At 37.6% G+C, this 19,732-nt stretch overlaps 1 protein-coding gene across 1 annotated transcript in view; it reads left to right on the forward strand.

Moving 5' to 3' along the window:
* The window catches only part of ARSB (arylsulfatase B), a 68,344-nt gene that overhangs the window by 23,549 nt on the left and 25,063 nt on the right, over positions 1 to 19,732 (forward strand). Inside the window, exons 5-6 of the mRNA XM_082074896.1 lie at positions 10,122 to 10,365; positions 18,296 to 18,366. Coding sequence (XP_081931022.1) covers positions 10,122 to 10,365; positions 18,296 to 18,366 — 315 coding nt within the window. The remainder of the gene's footprint in view (positions 1 to 10,121; positions 10,366 to 18,295; positions 18,367 to 19,732) is intronic.

Here is a 19,732-nt window from a genome sequence, read left to right on the forward strand (position 1 = left end):
TGGCTTGTAGTGAATGAAATATAGAAGTTGTAGAGACACTGGAGGAACTGGGCTGCTGCTGGATGAGCGACAATCAGCTGAAATGTTCCTGACACCGAGTGGTGTCCCTGCCACTCCTGCTGTTAGGGGCAGACTTCTCCATTGCCTGTGTTGAGGTTTCTGCAGTTCCTGGGCTGGTTGGGGAGTTTTGACACGGAGTGGTTTTCCCTGTCTGCAGGCAGTGTTGTTGGAAGGTGCCCATCTGCAGTGCTTTCCTGTGTGCAGGCTCGGCTGGACCACGTGCAGCTCTCTTCTTCCTCCCCAGCCTTTCTCCTGAAAGCTTTCCCAGCTGTATCCTGATGCGCTAAACAGCTCAAATGAGCTCCAGATTGCTCTTTTTCTTGTGTGCCAAAGAAGTGACAGAAGGCAATTGGAGCAGTCCCACTGCACCCCACCAAGGAACAGGGGTTACAGGATATTGGGATAGAAAATGTGGCACAACCCTCAGACACAACCCTGAGGCTTTAATGCCTGTGTATTAGATCATTTGTCTCTGCTGTTTCCATGTAATTCTAAGTTTTTGCAGCTTCATGTCCCTGGAAATGGTGGGGTTGTGGGTTTTTCTTCATTTGGTTTGGTTTGGTTTGTTTAACAAACAAAAAGGTGTTAGGTTAAAGTAGTCATTTTTTCCCTGCCCCTCAAAAGATGAAACTAAGAAAAATGAAATAATGATCCCCAGGGCTAGCAGCATTCCCTGCACACCATACACACCTGAACACTTCTGCTGCATCTGAAGTCATGGACATCTTTTCTTGTACATGACTCTGATCAGCAATGGGTGTAAAACTAGTTTTCTGCCAGCTCCTATTCTCATAGTTGGAATTGGATCCTCTTTTCTTACCTTACAGCTGCAGCTTAAAGTACAAAACCAGCAGGCCTAAGGACACGTATTTTCCATACATCTGGAAGTACAGATGCGTTAGTTTTGGCTGATCGCTGCATATGCAGGGTATCTGTAAGCACAGTAACTGTGGCCTGACTTCCTGCTTTTTTTCCTCCAAAAGCTGCTATAAATATGCCTCCTAATTAGATCCGTAACGTTGTTGGGATAACAGCACTAGGTTTGTTCTAAGAGAATCATGCTGCTTCCAGAAGCAGGGGAAGAAACTCAAATGTATTCAAAATAAACTTCCGAATGCTTTTATTGAATAAAAACACGTAGGTGTTGCCAGCTATTGGACAGTCTCTGCACTTAGAAAATTTCATGCTTGAAATTCAGTGCTTCTGAGCATACTCCCTGTCATTTGTCAGTCCTATCCAGTCCTCCTTTTATTGAGTGTCTGTCTACCATATGGACATGTCTCTTCTGTTTGGTAGGGAGAAGGGGGGATGCACTTGGAAACTAAATGTTTTTCTGAGTTCCATTTAAAACACTTCTTTATTTTAAATGGAAAGAGGGAGCATATAGGAGGGACCTCCTTGTTCCTTTTAGCAAAGAGAAACCCTCTTACTTCCACTCTCATCTTCACAAAGCAATTAATCTGTTAATCAACAGCAGGAAACAGGAACAAGTACCAGGAATTATTATTGATCATATTTCCCCTTCAAGCATTTTGTGCACTTATTTCATGCTAGTTTCCATGCAATTGATGGCTTTAATACGTTGGCAGACTTTAGTTTCAGGAGTAGCAGGAGCTTAGAAGGTTCCTTTTTCTCATTATTTTGAAGATGCTTTAACTTGGTAACATATTGAAATGCCCTAATCTGCATTATAAAATAAATCAGAGTTGTTTTTTTTTCCTAGTCTGTATTCACTTTTAAAATACTGTATGACTTCAGGCAAGCCTTTCAAACAGAGCTTGGCATGGGTTACACATCAGACAGATGTGTGCTAGATCAGCTTACTGCAGGGGCCCAAGAGGAGGATTGGCAGGCTATGGGAGCAGCTTCAGAAAAAATAATTAATTCAAAAAAGTAGGAGCTTAAGCACAGGTGGAAAACAGAAAAAAAAGCTGGGGCACACCAATGTTGGATTTGAAAAGTACCGTAGACAGAATAGGAGTATTTGGCAACTGTTTTGTAACTGTTTTCAGGAAAGAAAGAAGACCTAGGTGTTTGTAAGCCTGGAACCAGAAATGTTAGGCTAGATCTTTCCAGACACTAATGGTTGGTTAAAGTTATTAAGCACCAGTACATGATAAACAATTAGTGAATTGAATTGTGATATCTGATTATATGAGCCTAGGTGTTTAAGTTTTTTTTCTTACTTTGCCCCTGCAGATGTATTACTTCAAAAGCTTTCTTCATGCCTTGTTCTGAATAGGGTAAAAAAGTGCTTGCATAGTCAAAGACTTTATTGGCACACAGCACTTGACTTTTCTCTCTCTTCTTTTTTTGCTGATTCCTAATTAAATACTTCCTTTAAATGTTGGTTATTTCTTGCTCTGTGAATGTATGAGTTATATACATACCAATCTGTTAAACTTTTGGATGGCTATTTTAAAAAATGAACCTAGGTATCCAAAAGTAATTATGTATTTAAATTTATTAACCTCCTTATTATAAAATGTTGCATGTTGGTTTTTTTTTGGTGATGTCAAGAAGTTTTGGTCTTTTGTTACTTATTGATAAAATTTATTTATGCAGAATTTGTTATGCTATGAGACATACAAAGCAAAACGGTCCAGAAATAAAATTTTCTTTTAAGACTGTTATTTTTCTCATAGGAATGAATTAATTAGTGCTGTATTTTCCAGAGTTATTCTTGTAAATATTTCCCATATTCTTGGCTCACTCTTTGTTCTACCAGTGCCAAAACCCGTTGTTAAACTTATCGTCATAATTAGTATCACTAGGACATATTTAGGATTACAGTTCTACTATTATAATCAAGGTTGCATAACGTGTATCACTGGGGAATGAGAATGGAAGGTTTAGAATAAATAGAAGTTAAGGACAGTTTATGTAAACTCTGCATATTTTTATGAGGTATTTTCACTGTCTAAAACAATTTACATGCTAAATGTAGTCAGCAAGGGTGGTGATTTTTTTTTGTTTTGTTTTGGTTGGTTTTGTTTGTTTGGTTTTGTTTGGTTTTGTGTTGGTTTTGTTTGGTTTTTCTTTTTTCCTGGGATTAAAACTGCTTAATAACACCACCAAATAGAGTCCTGGGTGAATCTGTGGATGAATTCCAGGAAGCCCTCTCCAAGGAGCTTGTCTAGAATAATTTGCCAGGCATGTCAATGTGACCAGGGGATGTGTCTCTGTTGTGGTCATAAAAACGATGCAGCAACCAGAGGGGTCACAAGTGAGACATTAAAAGGACGGTCTGTTTAAAAAAAAAAATAAAATGAAAAAAATTACTTTGCCATAGTGTAATTGAAACAAGATCTACACTGTTAGAAGGAAATGAGTAGCTATACAATAAGACACACTGTATGCAAAAAATGCAAAATTATTTTGTGTATTATTTCCAATTTTTAGTTTACCCACTTAAGTCCTATGTAAGAGCTGGTGAAAAAGCAGTAAGGGAAATCTTTAAAGTGAAGTCCAGTTTCTGGCCTATTTGCAGAGAAAATAGTACCTCTCTTCCAGAGAATTAATGTGAGGCAACATCACGAGCAGAAGCTACTACGATAGTGTGTGCAGGTAGTGGACGTTGCAGAAAGGAAGTCACTTGGGCTGCTTGTCCGCATGGTGAAGAAAGTTAGTATGTTGGTCATACTGTACTTAAGTGTCCTTTGGAAACTCTTCTTACAGGTTTTTTCCAGCCATCCAAAAAATAAAGCACAAAGGTCTCTTTCTAGCTTTTAAAATAAGTTTTTCTTTCTACTACATGGGCAATACCATTTTTTGTGTGTACAACTGGGGGAAAATTAAGCTTACTTTCATGGAAAACTGGCCTTATAAAGTATTGCAGGACTTGTTTCCATTTAATTTCTTCCCCCAGCAATAACTTTCAAGCTTGTTGATCAATTTAAACAGAATTTGTCAGGAGTGAGCCCTAATGCGTGAAGTTTCGACAAGTCTATTAATGCTATTAATATTGCCCCTGGGTTCAGTAAGTGCTGTGGACTTGTCTTAGCAAGGAACACACATGTGAGAGAGATATTAATGATCCTGGGAAGGATGTTTGTCGGGGTTCATTCTTAAGTCAAAACTTTTGCCTTGTTTTGTTTTCTGCTGTCTAAAGAGGTATAAATCCCAGATGAATCTTTTCCCACAGTTGTGGTTATCTATTGCCGATGTGGGTTATCTTCATAGTACAAAGCAGACTGTTGCTTCGGTTCCAGGGTAATTCAATAACAAAATGAGTCCACCTGAAGACTTGAATCCATACATGCTTCATTAGTTATTGCTCTCAGAATTGTTTTATTGCTGTTTTTTTATTGTCCAACTGCTCTTCAAAGAGGTTTTAGTCTTTAAACTGTATACTAGATACATATATCCCACATCACTGCATGTATATACTGCCCTATTCAAAATGTTTGGCAGCTGGCAACTCTTCAGAGGAGGGTTAGGGAGAAACAGAAGGGCCTCTCTGTTTAGTTTGTTTATTGACTCCTTTAAGAACTTCTGCAAAACATCTTTGACGGTTTACAAATTACACATTTAACAAATTAAACTCTTTCTCATGTGTATAACAATGAATATTAATTACAAAAACAGATGTTTGTGAGAAGAAGACATTGGCCTTCAGTTTTAAAGGCATATTCAAGATGCACAAACTTTGCTTTGCTTTTATTTTGCTTATTAAATTAACTTTAAAAAAACACCCTTCCTCTTCGTTGCCTTTAACAGAAACCCCACAGTAATTTTGAAAGACAGTCACCTTCTGTTTTACAAAGATTTTTTAAAAATAGATTATATTCCCTGATTTTCTGTGAGTGAAATGTGTCCTTTTTTCATCCAAAATCTTTTGGGAGGGAGGTACTATGTATTTTTGTTGTTTCAACTCACTCCTTTAAAATAGCTTAATGTGAACTGTATTGTATGTACTTTAAGATGGATGAGAACGTGATTAGATGTAAATAAGTGCATGAGATTGAAAAAAATCTAGGAACATTCCTATAAGAAATTGATTTTTTTATTGAAGGCATATTTGGGTAGTTGCTAGAGTCAGTAGAAAAATATTTTATTTTTTTGGAGATATTTTAATCAAAACAGAAGACAAGTTCTCACTTCAGAATTTTATTTTTGCTATAGTAAGGCATAGTATTTACTGAGGATCAGCTTTGCCAGTGCTTTGAAAAATATTCAAGGGGTAGGGGTACTGTGCATGACTATTTTGAAGACAAAAGTTATTTCATCTGGCCAACTTTATCAGGATACATGTCCCACAGATGCATTCATATGGAGGAACTGTGATGGTTTGGGTTTGGAAGCACTGCATTAGTTTTGAGGGTGGCACAGACCTACTGATTTTGTAAGTTCCAATGAAATTGTTCATTTTGACAATTTGGATTTTTTTGACAATACATTCAGATCCTATCAGATTCCTCCTCCTTGGATACTGAAGTACAACAGAAAATTAAAAGAAAATTATACTACTCACATGAGTCACATAAATTTGCAGAGAATGGTAATGTTAGAGATTAGTCTGGCTTTTGTACATAGGAACTATTTTGACCAGTTCCTGACCCTGAAGAATATTTATTGCCCTTAAGAAACTGTTCTGTCTGTGACAATGTGGTTCCTTCAGATCTGACTGTTGCAGGCTCCCTTCTAAATTGCTCTGTAGGATTTTTGCTCTCATAGCAGGAATGGCACTTCTTCCCAAGTCGGTGCAGCGTATCATTGGTATTTATGATATAATTACTACATTATACAGATTCCTCTGTAGTCAACAAGGCTGGTGTTAATTCAGGTCTGCACAATTTTGACCAAAACTACCTTTAAAAATAGCCAAGATGCTTCTGTTTTTCCCCTTTATTCTGTCACTTTGCCATTTACCCTGCGTATGTCTTCTGTGTATTTTTTCGTTGGTTGTGGTAATGCCTGCTATGAACTCTGTTTTAGCCCATTCTTGTATCAGCAAGAGTAACTCTCCCAGTGTTCCCTTTTGTTGTCACAAATCTCAGCTTGTAGAAGAAAATTCCATCAGAATGGAAAAAAGGCGTATCAATACCCCCGTCCTTAAAATAACACAGAATGATGGGAGTGATAAAAATACTGTGAGAAATTAAAGGTAGCTCAACACCTATCAAAACAAGTGAAGCCAAGCAAACAGCAAAGCTCTTTAAACATGTATGATGCTTCCATTTAAGAAAGCAAATGAAACTGTATAAATTAGCTAGGTAACACTTATGCCAAGTACCAGGATTTCTCACTATAGCCCTGTTCTCGCCCCTTTCATCTTTTCTTTAGGGACAAGAGCTGTTTGTTTTATGATTTTTCTAATGCACATAATATGTTGTGGGTACTACTGAAGTCTAAATTATATAGATCTAATTACAAAAATTATTCTGACAGATAGGAAAAATATGCTCATTATATTTTCCAGACTATTTCACTTTTACTTTTAATGAAAATCATATTTGATGTTTGTCTCCAGGAAAGAGATAATTGAAGTATCATGCTTGGGGGAGGCTTGTGTTTTCAGCTGAAGTAGCAAGGCTGAAGATTTAATAATAAAAAAATGTTATAAATCAGGGCCTCTAGTTGTAGGTACCTTGATTCCAAAAGCTTTGCTCTGGAGACTGTCTGCTGAGATTAGGTATTAGGATGAGTCATGGAGAGAAGCAGTTGCAAAAACGGACAATAACTCATTCAGGAAATACTGTTTTGAAGTGGATTTAGAACTGAATATGAAGCCAGTGTAGAACATGCAGCAACAATGATCCTATTTGTCTCTTACCTAAGTGGATATTGAGTGTGTGTTTTAAACCACTTGGAGTTTCCATATGAACTTTGGAGTTTGTTCCACATTCAAGATAATTTGCTAAAATAGCATGAGGAGTTAGTAAGGAATAGCTTATTTGGGAGAACATGAGAATGACTGTACTTCCACAGAAGAAGGATCCATCTAGCCAAGCATCCCTTTGTTACAGCAATGCCTGGTAGCACATGTCTAGGAAAGTAACTAGGAAAGTAACTTCCAAATTCTCAGCAGTTTGTGGCTGATGAAATTCCTGAGACAGATGTGATGTCTTTTCCTGAAAGAACTATCCGCTTTTTTTTTCATTTTTAACTTCTTCAGTGGCCTTCTGAAGCCATACAAGCTTTTAGCATCAATTGTATACATCCAAAGCTGTTTCTTAGGGGAAAGGTATCCAAACAGATGGGCTAGAACTCCAGTTACAGTCCTGTAGGGGTTGTTCATCCCTTTCCTTCTGCCACATCTATACCTTATGCAATCAGGGGTTTCTAATTTGTTCATCCCCTTCACCTTGTGGCACGGTTGAGACGGACAAATGACATAGACCAAGTTCAAGGATGGAAGTAGTAGATGCCATTTATTGCCACAAGTGCAGTTTTATACAGTTTTACCAATTCATGTGTCTCTTCACTATTGGTTACAAGTTACAGCAGTAACATCTCATTGGCTATTTTTGCTATTTGCTAATGTTACTCTTCTACTCCCTTCTCTCTCATGGGTACACTTTAATATCTCGGGATACTCCTTTACTCCCATCTTTCTCACGGGTAGCCCTTAATATCTTCAGGGCTGATTTCTGTTCCCAAGCCCTCTGTCAGGGAATCCACGGACCCGCTGTAGTCTCCCACAATCTTGTTACTCAGTGGTTAGCTTAATATTTTGTTAATATAGACTCCATTATCGTCTTTCATTATTATGCAACTCACACGTCTTTAACAAATTGTTGGTATTTGAAGTCCTAGAAGATATTTCAGACTGTACAGAAGTAGTTATCTATAACTTTGAAAAATGGTATCATTTACGTGTAAAGTGCCAGTGACACATCAGCTCTGCTCTGCCTAACTATAAAGGAAACAAACCTGAGTAATCAAAACAGAAACCATCCTTTTCCCTCCTTCAACACCTTCTTGATAACTCAGTTAAAAAATTAAGCGGAAAGGGTCTCTGGAACGTGAATTCCTGAGGGAGAAGGACATAGTAATGTTCCAACAATGTGAAAATGAGAAGTCAAAATGAGTGGGATGAAGCTTGTTTCACATGTCAGGTTTTTTCATTTACATATGTCTGAATGCTGATATCACACGTGAGTTTTTACAGGATATATGTTAGATAGCCTCCTTGTCTCAAGGAGGTTATTGTATAATGAAACTGGCACAACGTGCATGTCTTCAGTTCAACTACAGAAAGTAAATATAAAGCAAGTACCAGAAGGATTTGACTGTAACCTGGGAAATGCACACTTTTCTCTCTCTGTTATTCAAAAAGACAGTCTACTTCTATAATTTCCTTGCTACTTTGTTGCTGATACTCAGGACTGAAAAAAAGTCTCATATGCTGGTATTAAACTGATACGGAGAGTAAGTAGCCTGTGATATGAAGAAGATACTTAACATACTTAATCTTTGATCCCACTGTATAACCAAACTGTGCTCTAATACAGTGTAGATAAGATACCTTTTATTCTAAGGTCACCAATGGTTAAAAGCTACTGAAAGCTCTGTCCCGTGAGTATCCCTGACAGGAATTCCTGTTTACAGTAAGAGTAGAAGGAATTGTTGAGACTGATTTTTTTTTTAAATAACCAGCCACTACTTACATTCTGAGATCTCAGTGCTCAGCATTGTTGTATGAGAAATATTGGTAGCTAGTATTTGTTTGCCTGCATTTCATATTCAAGACAGTAAAGCTCTTTGCTTATTTAATTTTAACCCAAGGGTGCTGGACCACAAACAGCCCTACTGGAAACTAGTTGGGCCACAGAACACTTTACAATTTTCAAACCATGCTGTTTTTTCCAAGTGCTTCCTTTAGCTTAACCTTCCACCTTTGAAAATCTTCACAGAGACATGCACTAGTTTGTTCCTTAGTAGAACAAAAAGGGTCTTCTATGTGCAGCAGAAGGTTGTTCACAGTCCAGGTTTACATCAATCCCTAATTAATGAAACAGAAGGGAGAAAATTCTGTTCTGGTGACAGTAAGGTTCTTCCGTAAGGTGTTGGACATGTGCTTCTGTTTCTTCCCTCAAATTCCTGTTTTTTAATTAGAAAATACGTCTCACTTCAACAACTACTATTTGAAATAAATTTAACCTCATTAAAATACAGAAAAATTATGCTTAAAAGAATTGCCATCAATGACTCTTCTGAGTTCATTACAACAGGTTTGAACAAGAGCAACTGTACAGCAGTACTAAAAGTAACTTCACGGAATCATTAATTCTTTTTACTTCAGGAGTCTGGATTTTATTCTAAGTGTGGAAGCTTGGTCAGAGAGAGTTGAAGAGTTACATGAACTATCTCTAATTCAGGTAGATATTTCTGAGTTACTGTAGTCACAGTTCAACTTTTTCTGTAAGTATCTTGTATGTTGTTCTCACCAAACACGATAAACTCGGTACATTTCCAAGTCACTTCAACAACTTTAATTAATTTAAACTCATTTTGTTAGGGCTTTCTCCTTCTGCCTGAGAAACTCGCTGTTTTGTGTGACATTAAAGATCAATGTGACTGCCTACAGATCTAAGGAAAAAATGCTTCTAAACAAGGAGTATGAGTATTGTCCTGACACTGAAATAACAGTTTTCTGCTTCAATTATACCATACTGCTTTGGAAAACAGTGTATTCTGAGTACTAATGATGGCATTGATAGCAACTCTTTCTGGTGGTCAGTTAATTAGTTGGAACTATATTTTTAAATTATTTGATTCTGAAAGCTTTGCATGTCTAATGACATTTATCTAGTAGTATCAGCGGCTGTTCTTAACAAAGTCTTTCTAAATCATTGGCTTGTAGTATGATATCATTTCTGCCTAGAAATAACTTTTCATTGTAGTAATTTGTAAGACTCTGGCAATAATTAACATACGTTTGTTACATGCTCTGAACATGTGATGTGTTGTATAAACACCTAACAGCACTATGCAAGCACTTGCATAACACACTTATATTGTGAAAATATTTTTTCAAATGGATTAATAAATGTTGTGGGGAAGATGGTTCTGTTTCCTTCTTTACTAATAATTCCTTTTAATTACTTGTTTTCCAGATAATGGAGGACAAACTTTGGCAGGTGGGAATAACTGGCCACTGAGGGGAAGAAAATGGACTCTATGGGAAGGAGGAGTGAGAGGAGTAGGCTTTGTTGCAAGTCCTCTACTGAAACAAAAAGGTGTAGAAAGTCACGAACTCATCCATATCTCTGACTGGTTGCCAACACTAGTGCACCTTGCTGGAGGACATACCAATGGCACAAAGCCTTTGGATGGCTTTGATGTTTGGAAAGCTATCAGGTAACTTGCATGTCTAATCACCGAGTCAGCATTCTGGTATGAGAAGAATTTAATCAGCCCAGAGAACAGAGCTGGAACTGCAGGAGGATTATTACTTGGTCATTTTCCTAAATAAAGGGAAGGTACAAGTGCAGGTAACGTTACTATCTATGAGAGAATTATCCAGGTTGCAAATTAATCCTGGTTCCAGATGCAAAACCTTCATAGCAGCTTTAACTGGGTATGTTGAATTTGTTAGTTTGGACACAACAACGTACAAATATGGTATACTTTTTCAAGAACGCTCCGTGATGCAGAAGTGCGTTAATTGATTTTGCACAGCGTGGAGTACAAGTGAGTAGATTTTCTGGACCCAGCCCTGCTCTCTACAGAGCCCAGTTGGGTGTCACTGCGGGGTGCATCTGGAGTTGGACATATGGGAAATCTATGCAGACGTTAAACTCACTGAGCATGGTTTCCACTTTGGTGGTTTGTTAGCTCAGTATAGCACCTGTCAGGCTGGCTCCAAGTGGAACTGTTTGAATAGGTTCACATCATGCTGTCCAGTGTCTCAAAAAGCCTACGAGGTTCAGTGCAAAAGAAGACCTGACTTGGTTCCTAACACTGTGTGTGATTTGAGCAAGGTGCGGCACTTGGGAGCACAGTGTAGACGTGCTTAGATGGCTGGAAAAAAAGGCAGCTTAGCTCCAGGTGGGTTGACACAGGCTGAGCTAATTACTTTTACTGGGCTCTTTCTGACTCTGTGCACCTCTTGTGCTGTCTGAATTAGCTGGGATATCCCAAACCCCGTTAGTTCACATAATGGAGGGTCTTTTGTGCATTGAAAGAAAAATGAGTTAAATCCCATAAGTTTTTCCTCTGGAAAAAACAGTTTTAATGGTATCACAAATACTGGATACTGGGGGCTCTGTGCACATCTGAATATATTCTATTACTGCTCCATTGGGCTCAGCAAAATGGAATACAATGTAAAAGAATAAATGAAATCAGCCTTAAGTGATAAAGGTGATTTTTTTCCCCTGGAACAAACTATCAAAAGAAACTGGTTTTGTCCCTTTGTGATATCTTCAGTTGAGATTATATTCAATCAGTCTTTCATCTGGCAAAGCTTTTCTTTTATTCTGATGTTATTTTATTCTACTAAAGTGGATTGCAAAGTCCTTAAAACCCAGGTTCCTGCAGAATTTTGAACTTCTGTGTTCAAGGCTTAGTTTTGCAAAATTTGCATGGTGACATTGGTTTAACTTCCTTTTTTTTCCCTCTTCTGTGGTGCATGGAATGTATTAATTGATGGGGCTAAAACCTGTTGTCTGTTTTCTTATAAGTTATATTAATGTCTTTGAATATAGTTTAACTTTGCAAAAGAGTAATTTAGGATTGGGTTTAGTACTGCTAAAGCAGAATAAAAGGACTAGCAATTCTGTTTCCTACATGCTATTTATCTGAGAATTAGTGTTTTGTTTCTTTTGATAGTCTTTGTTCTGTTTTTATAGCAGTCAGACAATATTATATTATGTGTATTATAACCTTTTGTCCCCTTCTCAGGGTTCCCACCCCAGCTTGTATGTAGCAATTTCTGAATTTTCTGCCATTTTCTACGTAGCTCATTATGATAAACACTGATTTTTGTGTGTCTTAGCATCCTAGACAGTCAATTACAAGGGTAACTTCCTAAACAGGTATGAGCAGGAATGTTTGGGTCAGGAATTGAGATAAGAAATTGAGAACTGGAGAGGGCAGAGTTGAACCCATCTATGCATCCCTGGTTAGTGCTATGTAGACCTTGGAGTAAAAAAAACCAAACAAAAACCAACCAAACAAAAAACCTCAACAAACCCCAAAGCCCCTGTATCTTGATTTCAGGGTTTTTTTGTTTGTATCTTTAGTAGGATTACCTGTTTTGAAGCTGCTAAGCTTTATTTATTTCTCACTGCTGCCTGTGTTTCTGAGGTGCTATGGGGTAGTTTTCTGTACTAGCTGGAGTTTGCAGAGACCTTGTGGCCTCATGCCCAGGTGTACTGTATGTCTGTCTTCCAAATGGAAGAAGATAAGGATGTGTGTAATTGAGGCTGAAGACCATTAAGTACCAGGAAAGAATGGAGACTTCTGTCCAGCCAGAGGTATTAAAATGTTTTACATGGCAATGTTACTGTGGCAAAACTTTGCACCAGCAAGATCCTGGGGTACTCCTAAACCATAGACTTTTCTTCCAGCTACCAGCAGCATTCCTGCCTAATTCAGGTTCTGTGTCAACCAGGTATTCTTTGTCATGGACTGATCTCAGATCAGGTTACTTCAGCAGTAAAATTCTGCATGGGGAAGGATGGGTACAGCTGTGCGTCCCCTGCATGCTCCTGGCACTTGAATCTCATATCCTTGCAGAGGGACTGAATAAGTTTACTGGCACTGGTTGATAATTGACCACCAATGTTTTCAGTCGTGACAACCAGAGGGCCTGTCTGGAGTGGGGTGGGGGGGCAAAAGTAAGTTTTGTGAATTCTTAGGCTGCTCTTTGGCTGACCTTGCTGCCGAAATGTCAAATTTCACATGATTTTTCCATGTAATCAGGAGAAATGAGTGTATTAAATTTGATGATCGTAACTCAAAAGGTCACTTGAATATTGGATAGCAAACAATGAAGGCACAGTGCCCTTTTGGTGATATCTGATGGAAAGTTCAAGTATGTTGCTCATAATGAGTGCAATTAAATTTTGCCAAGAGTCTACCTCATTTGAAAAAAATAAATTAGTAGCCAATCCCCATGTCACATCTGTATTTTTTTCAGCACAGTTTAGTGAAAGTAGCTGCATATGCTTCTTGTATTTTTTTTTTTTTTTTTGGGGGGGGGGATGCTTTAAACTTACAGTTTCATATGTGTGTAATCAGAAGGAAAAAGATCATAAATTTGGAACTTTGATTTAGATATTCAGAAGGATGTATGAGACAATGCAGATAGATTCTCTCAAAAGTCACAAAAATATTGGTTCCACTCCAGTATCTGTCTGATCTCTATAAATGGTCACTTTTCAAAGGATGTGTTCTTACTATGATATTTATATAACAAATATAAATAATATAATTCTGAAAATAACTACAGATAAACATATTTAATGTAGATCATGATATAAATAATATAGAAATTAGATATAAATTTTGATATTCTAAACTAAAATTAACTTTCTGTCATAATTTTAGGATGATCAGTAATCCATACTAGGAGTTGCATTAACGTGACACTGATTAATATTAAGTCCTTGTAGTAAATAGAGGTGTTGAAAACCATGCATGTATACAACTGTTTGTTTGGTGCCTCCTCTACTTAATTATGACTTGAAGAACTGGAAGGAAGTTAATGGTTCGGAGCAAATGGCATTATAAGATACAGTTCAGGAGCACATGTTTCTTCTGGACAAATGTATCTTCCTCTGCATTCTTCACTTAGCTGGTTATACTTTTAAGTTTCTTTCACACAATGCATGAAACTGAGGAAGTACAATGTTCTTGTTCTCATTGCCTGAATTTATTTTCTTAGGTAAAAATCTGCATGCTACTTAAAAGCTCTTTGACAGGGACTTCGAGCTCAAAAGTTTGTCTGCTCTTTCTAAATCAATCTGCAGGGCTAATAGTGTAGGAAATACTGTTGCAACACAGTATCAGTGAGGAATGGGATTCTTCTTAGAACAGAACTGAAATAAAGCAGGATTTACTTGCACTCTTGCAGTCCGACACTCTCACTCACCAAAAGGTGTGTGTCTAAGAAGTCTAAGAAGTCTACCCAGCAGCCAGGCACCAGGGCAGGGGTTTCCACCCATCCGTCTTGCAGCCAGGCACCACGATTTTTGTGACCAGATGTTAGGCTCAGGATCTGTTGCAATGGTGCAGAGGTCTAGGGACACCAGCTGTGAGGTTCTTCTAACATCTTTTGTGTTCTTCTTAGGTTGGTAACCACACACACGTTCTGGTTATGCCTTTTGGTACCCTTTGGTGCTGCTTCTCTGTCCTGTCCCACTTCTGTGTGTCACCAGGTGCCATCATTGGTTTGTCTCCAGGTATCCCTCTCCTGTGAAACTGACCTGTGTGTTGGTGTCTTACTGACCTGCTAATGTGGGTGTTGGTAACACAAGCTGTTGTGAGAGCCCTCTCCCTGCTGTGTGCTCATGCTGCTGTCTCCCCTGATCTTCCCTGTCTTTCCCTGGTCTTGACCTTTCAGCTACTTTTTTCTACAGGAAAAGATACTGGCCCACCAAAAAAGTTTTGTGTGCAAAATTTTCTGCAGCTTATCTTTAGACTGATAGTTCCTAAACTTTATTTTCCTTCAAGTACCTTTTGAATTAGATTTAACTTTCTCATGAATGTCTCTAACTTCTTTTTGGAAATAACTTAGGGTAGTATCACTGTACCAACCCGTTTTTGGATATCCAGCAGACCATTCCAACCTCAGGCGTAAACCTTTTATATAAATCAGGGTGGACTGCACTTTTCTGGTACCTTAGGTTACCATGAGTAGCACTGTGATACAGATGAAACCTCTAAAACCATGTACATATTAGAAAATATATCTGAAAATACAGTTATAATATCACTAATATATTTTTCAAAAATATTAATTAAGAATGCTAAGAACAAATAATGGAAAACAATACTAAAATGCAACTAGTCACACAATCGAAACTGTACTGCCTGTTTGCAAGCAAGAATCTCAAAAGGCTTTGGTGTTTCTAAGAAACATCTGCTCTCCAGATGCTTGCTACTCTATTGAAATCGAGACACTAGGCAAAATGATTTTCCTTATGCAGAAATTTGCCCCAGTTGATACATTGTTTTGATATATTTTGTTGTTTTCAGTACTGAATGTCTAGTGTGTCTGTGCTCAGAAAAAAGGTTTTATTTTGCATTAACAGGAAAATGGAGAACCGAATGTTAGAGCACATGAAGCAGTTTGATAGCACTGAGAGATTCAGGATAAAATGCAGTCAAAATAATATTTCTTCAAAGCTTGTTAGCAAGCATAGGCTTTCAAATTTTACTTATACATTTTTGAGGGCAATTGTCAGCTTTATATTTTTGTAATGTTGGAAACATCCGAATTGATTGGACAAAGTAAATCAAGCAAGATCAACTTGACTTCTTGTGTACCAAATGGTTACATTCATTTTAGAAATTAAACACCTGTTTGAAAAAAATGTTCGTGTTGTGGTATAAATTAATGCTGAAGAAAGAACAATCTAAACCTGACAGTAATGCTTATTTCCAGGATATCGAAATACAATTACTTTAGGAAAGCATGTACAGATGTGACCCAGAGAAATACAATATATGGCAAGGTTATAAAGGTTCAGCTTTTGCTGAATGACACTGAGGATTTTTTTGTGCAAGATAAACATATTTACCCTGAAAAAACCTTGGATTCCTTCCCAAGGACACCTTCTGCCTATTTAAGAACAACAACAACAAAAGTGAAAGATCACATGTAGATGTTTGTTCACATTCAGTAAGGGGTAACAGATCTTTCTGTATATTTTAAAAACTTTGCAAAGCAGAAGATATTCTCTGCGTAAAGTAGCTGATTGTCTTGCCAACTCTGAAGTTTGTCCGTATGTTTCCATCAGATGTTCTTACATAGTGGATTTTTTTTTGAAAACAATACCTTTTAACTGCTTAATTAAATAGTCAGCCCGACATGGTAGAATAATAATCAGACAAAGGAAGAAGTTCCTTCTTTTTAAGGAAAGGAACAATGTATTAGAATATTGAAGTCTAAAAATAAATATTCTAAAATTATAGTATTATAAGATAGGGTTACACTGGAAGCTACTAAAATACAAAAGCAGGATTCCCTAGATAATTGCATTGCTTTCTTATTCTAGCTCTGTTGGCTACAATATATTCGTGGTGTAAAATACCCCTGGTAGGACATCTGCCAAGGTGGATCTGTTTTTGAGGTCTGTCTTTTGAGGGGACTAAGTTCAGCATGGAGGTCCATAAGTAGGAAGGAGGGTAGGGAGTGGAAACTCTGCCACAATTGCAAATTCTCCCCTTTTTGTCCCCAAGACGTTGGTTTTACCTTCCTCATATGCTTTCCTGTCACCCAGCTGCTTTCATCAATGTACAATGCCATCTTCTTTTCTCTGGCTATTGTTTTGTGAATAATATATGCTGGTTATAAATCTTCATGTTTTGTGCAACAGCATTACTGGAATAGCACCCAAACTGAACAAGCAGTTCAGTATCAGTTAACAGTGCTACAGAGCTTAATGCACTAATGCCATAAGCTTCAGGGAGTATGTTATTATACATAAATCACATGTCCAAGTTAATAATACCAATATTCTATCACAGAAAAAAATGAGTTCAATAAAAATTACAACAGTGGCATGCAAAACTTTAATGGAGGTGAAATACCTGAAAGGAGGTTGTAGCGTGGAGGGTGTTGGTCTCTTCTCCCAAGTAGCAAGAGATAGAATGAGAAGAAATGGCCTCAAGTTGCACCAAGGGAGGCTTAGATTGAATATTAGGAAAAACTTCTTCATGGAAAGGGTTGTCAGGCATTTGAACAGACCATCCCTGCAGGTATGTAAAAGACAATGTATATGAGGTTCTTAGGGACATGGTTTAGTGGTGGACTTGGCAGTGTTAGGTTAATGGTTGGACATGATGATCTTAAAGTTTTTTCTGAACCTAAATAATTCTGTGGTTCTATGATTCTGTGATATTGGGGTGTGGAGGGGGAATTTAATCTTTCACACACATTTTGGGAAAACTTTTTTTGGCAGTTTTTATACACTGAATTAATAACACTTCAGGTTAATTATTGTAGTTCCTCTATATTAATTGAAAGGCTGTATTATCTGAATATATTTCCTCTTTTATCTGATCCTTGTTGTTGATTTTGTACTTATTCAAAATGCGTAGCATCCAGAAATTGTTTTAGAAATGGATAGAACAATAGTAATTTTAATTACTTTTTATTGAAAATCGTAAATTACAGGTCAATATTGTTTAATTATATATTTTATATATTAAGATAACAGCCATCTTTGAGGTTTCCACTAAGTTTTGTATTACCTGAAGGTTTTTTTTCATAATGACAATTGCTCTAGGTGCCCTGGTTGAATTTTTGAGATTTACAATGAAGAAGCTTCTTAACAAAAATACAATACAAAATACAAAAAAAAAAAAAACAATTCAAGTGATTTGCAAGTTTCTAAAAATGTGTTTAGGTTCACTCTCAAACAATAAAATATTGTTGTGTTATGAGGTAGCCCATGTTCTTTCTAATTATGTCTTCCTACTTATGGTGCCCTTTATAAGGAGTAAATTTCTTTTACTTAGTTTTTTTAGGGTGGGTGTTTACTTAACACAGAAAATTTATGGGTAAGTTTGGAAGCTCGTTCAATACCATCCCTATGTAGTCCATGGCTAGAAAAAGAGGGATGATTTTCCTTTTTCAGCAAAAGAAGGTTTAGGGTATCTAAATAAACCTTGTGACCTCAATTGCAGATTGAAGATAGGTTTTTTTTGAGGGGTAGGCAATGCCTCTCATGTTTTTTGAGGCACCCAAACAGAATGTTTTCAACATTTTAGATAATAAGTCTTGTTCAGATATGCAGAGAGCATGGCAAGTGTCATGCTAGCTTACTCTGCAAGATGTGATTTTTGAAGTTGATTATTTTAAGACCCTACTTCTGTAGGGCAAATTCTGTACTCTAGACTTGTTAGTAATCCCGGTAAACACCAGTGAAATCAGGGAAATAGGCAATAGGTGTTGCTAGTGGGCTAGAAAACAGCATTCAGATTAAATTTGATAGCAATTAGTTTATGGTTATGAGCTCATTCTGTAGTAGGATGACAAAAAGTCTTAAAATAGAACATGCAGAATCCTGATAAGCTGTAGAAGGAAATTAACATTTCCTTTTGAAATCTGTCCTAGTGAAGGAAGACCTTCCCCCAGAGTGGAACTGCTGCATAACATAGACCCCATGTTTGTGGATGACTCCCCATGTGAGTATGCTACTGATTGTTCAAGACTTATTACATATACAATTTATATTCTGAACACTCCTTGTTTTCCTTAAGTGAAGTATTTCCTGCTGGGGGAAACAAAATAGAGCAGGATACCTTCTGCTTTTCAGTAAATTTCTTTAAAATACAGAGACATCATCCCCCGGGTGCTGTAAGTACTTACCGAGTCACGACCAACACACACTTCCTATTTCAAGAGCTCTGAAGCACTCCTGAGTAAGAAAGAGGTACTTTGGGATGTGGAAATGTGGAGGACCAGCCAAAAAAACCCTTCCAAACCCAGCCTTCATTGCGCCAGGTTGGCAGGTAGCTTCCAATGAACTGCTTGTCCTAGTGATTCTTGATACATCTATATAATATGACCTTGCAAACGGAAAACTTGAGTTTGTGAGAAGCTGAGAAGTTCCAACCTTTGCAACTGCTTTTATTCCATAATCACATGGGTTGGATCTTTAATGCCATAATCACATGAATTGGAGCTTAAGTTTGCTAATTCTATAGCTCTTTAAGCACCGTCTGTTTTATGATTCAACATAATTAGTTTGCTAAGCAGTACAAACTTTTCAAGCAGAGATTTTTTTTTCATGCAGAACATTGGAACAGGTCCTTTCCAGTGTTTTTATAGCATTTCTGTATTTCATTAAATAAAGAAGTAAATTCAGGCAGAGGAAAAATAGTCCAGTGGGGACAGTGATCTGTTGCTGGCAAGAAGGCAGATACATGTTGTGCTGTAATAACTGGATGGAAATGAGTAAGGTGGCCTTCTGTGATGCACAGCTGGTTCTGTGATGCTTTTGTCAGACATAGTACCTGTCTGGTGGTGGCTGGACAGCACTGCCTGCAGATTAATTCCTACATACTGATGGAATTAAGGTGTAGCTACTCCAGTTTCCCTTCAGAGGATGCTCAGTGAGTCGTAGCATTCCTGTACAGTGTTGTGCCCTGATGTGGTATTCCCCGCCATACTTCAGAGACCATCTTTTTGTTGTGGGAACTGTCAGCAGAGGTGTTTGAGTAGAAAAATGCCTGACGTAAATTGAAGGGGGATGAGCAGAGGAGGTCTTCAGGAGCTCAGGAAATACCTCTGCAGATTGTTTCCATTACACCATACTGTGATGATACTTCACTGTTTGCTACATATAGTGTGTCCTTACATTTTGTGTGTGTTTTTAGGACATGTGTGCAGTTAGCTGGCCAAGTGGGCAGAAGTTTGTTGCGGGGGTGTAATTTAGGGTTCTGCCTACTGCAGAACAATGTTTAGATTTCTTAAAGGGAAGTGCAACTTAAAAGAGTTCACTGATGGGTCTACTATATTATTTACTGCATGGGTGAAATATGCCAAGCC

This window comes from Streptopelia decaocto (assembly GCF_964273445.1).
Source record: "Streptopelia decaocto genome assembly, chromosome: Z".
NCBI classification, from domain to species: domain Eukaryota; kingdom Metazoa; phylum Chordata; class Aves; order Columbiformes; family Columbidae; genus Streptopelia; species Streptopelia decaocto.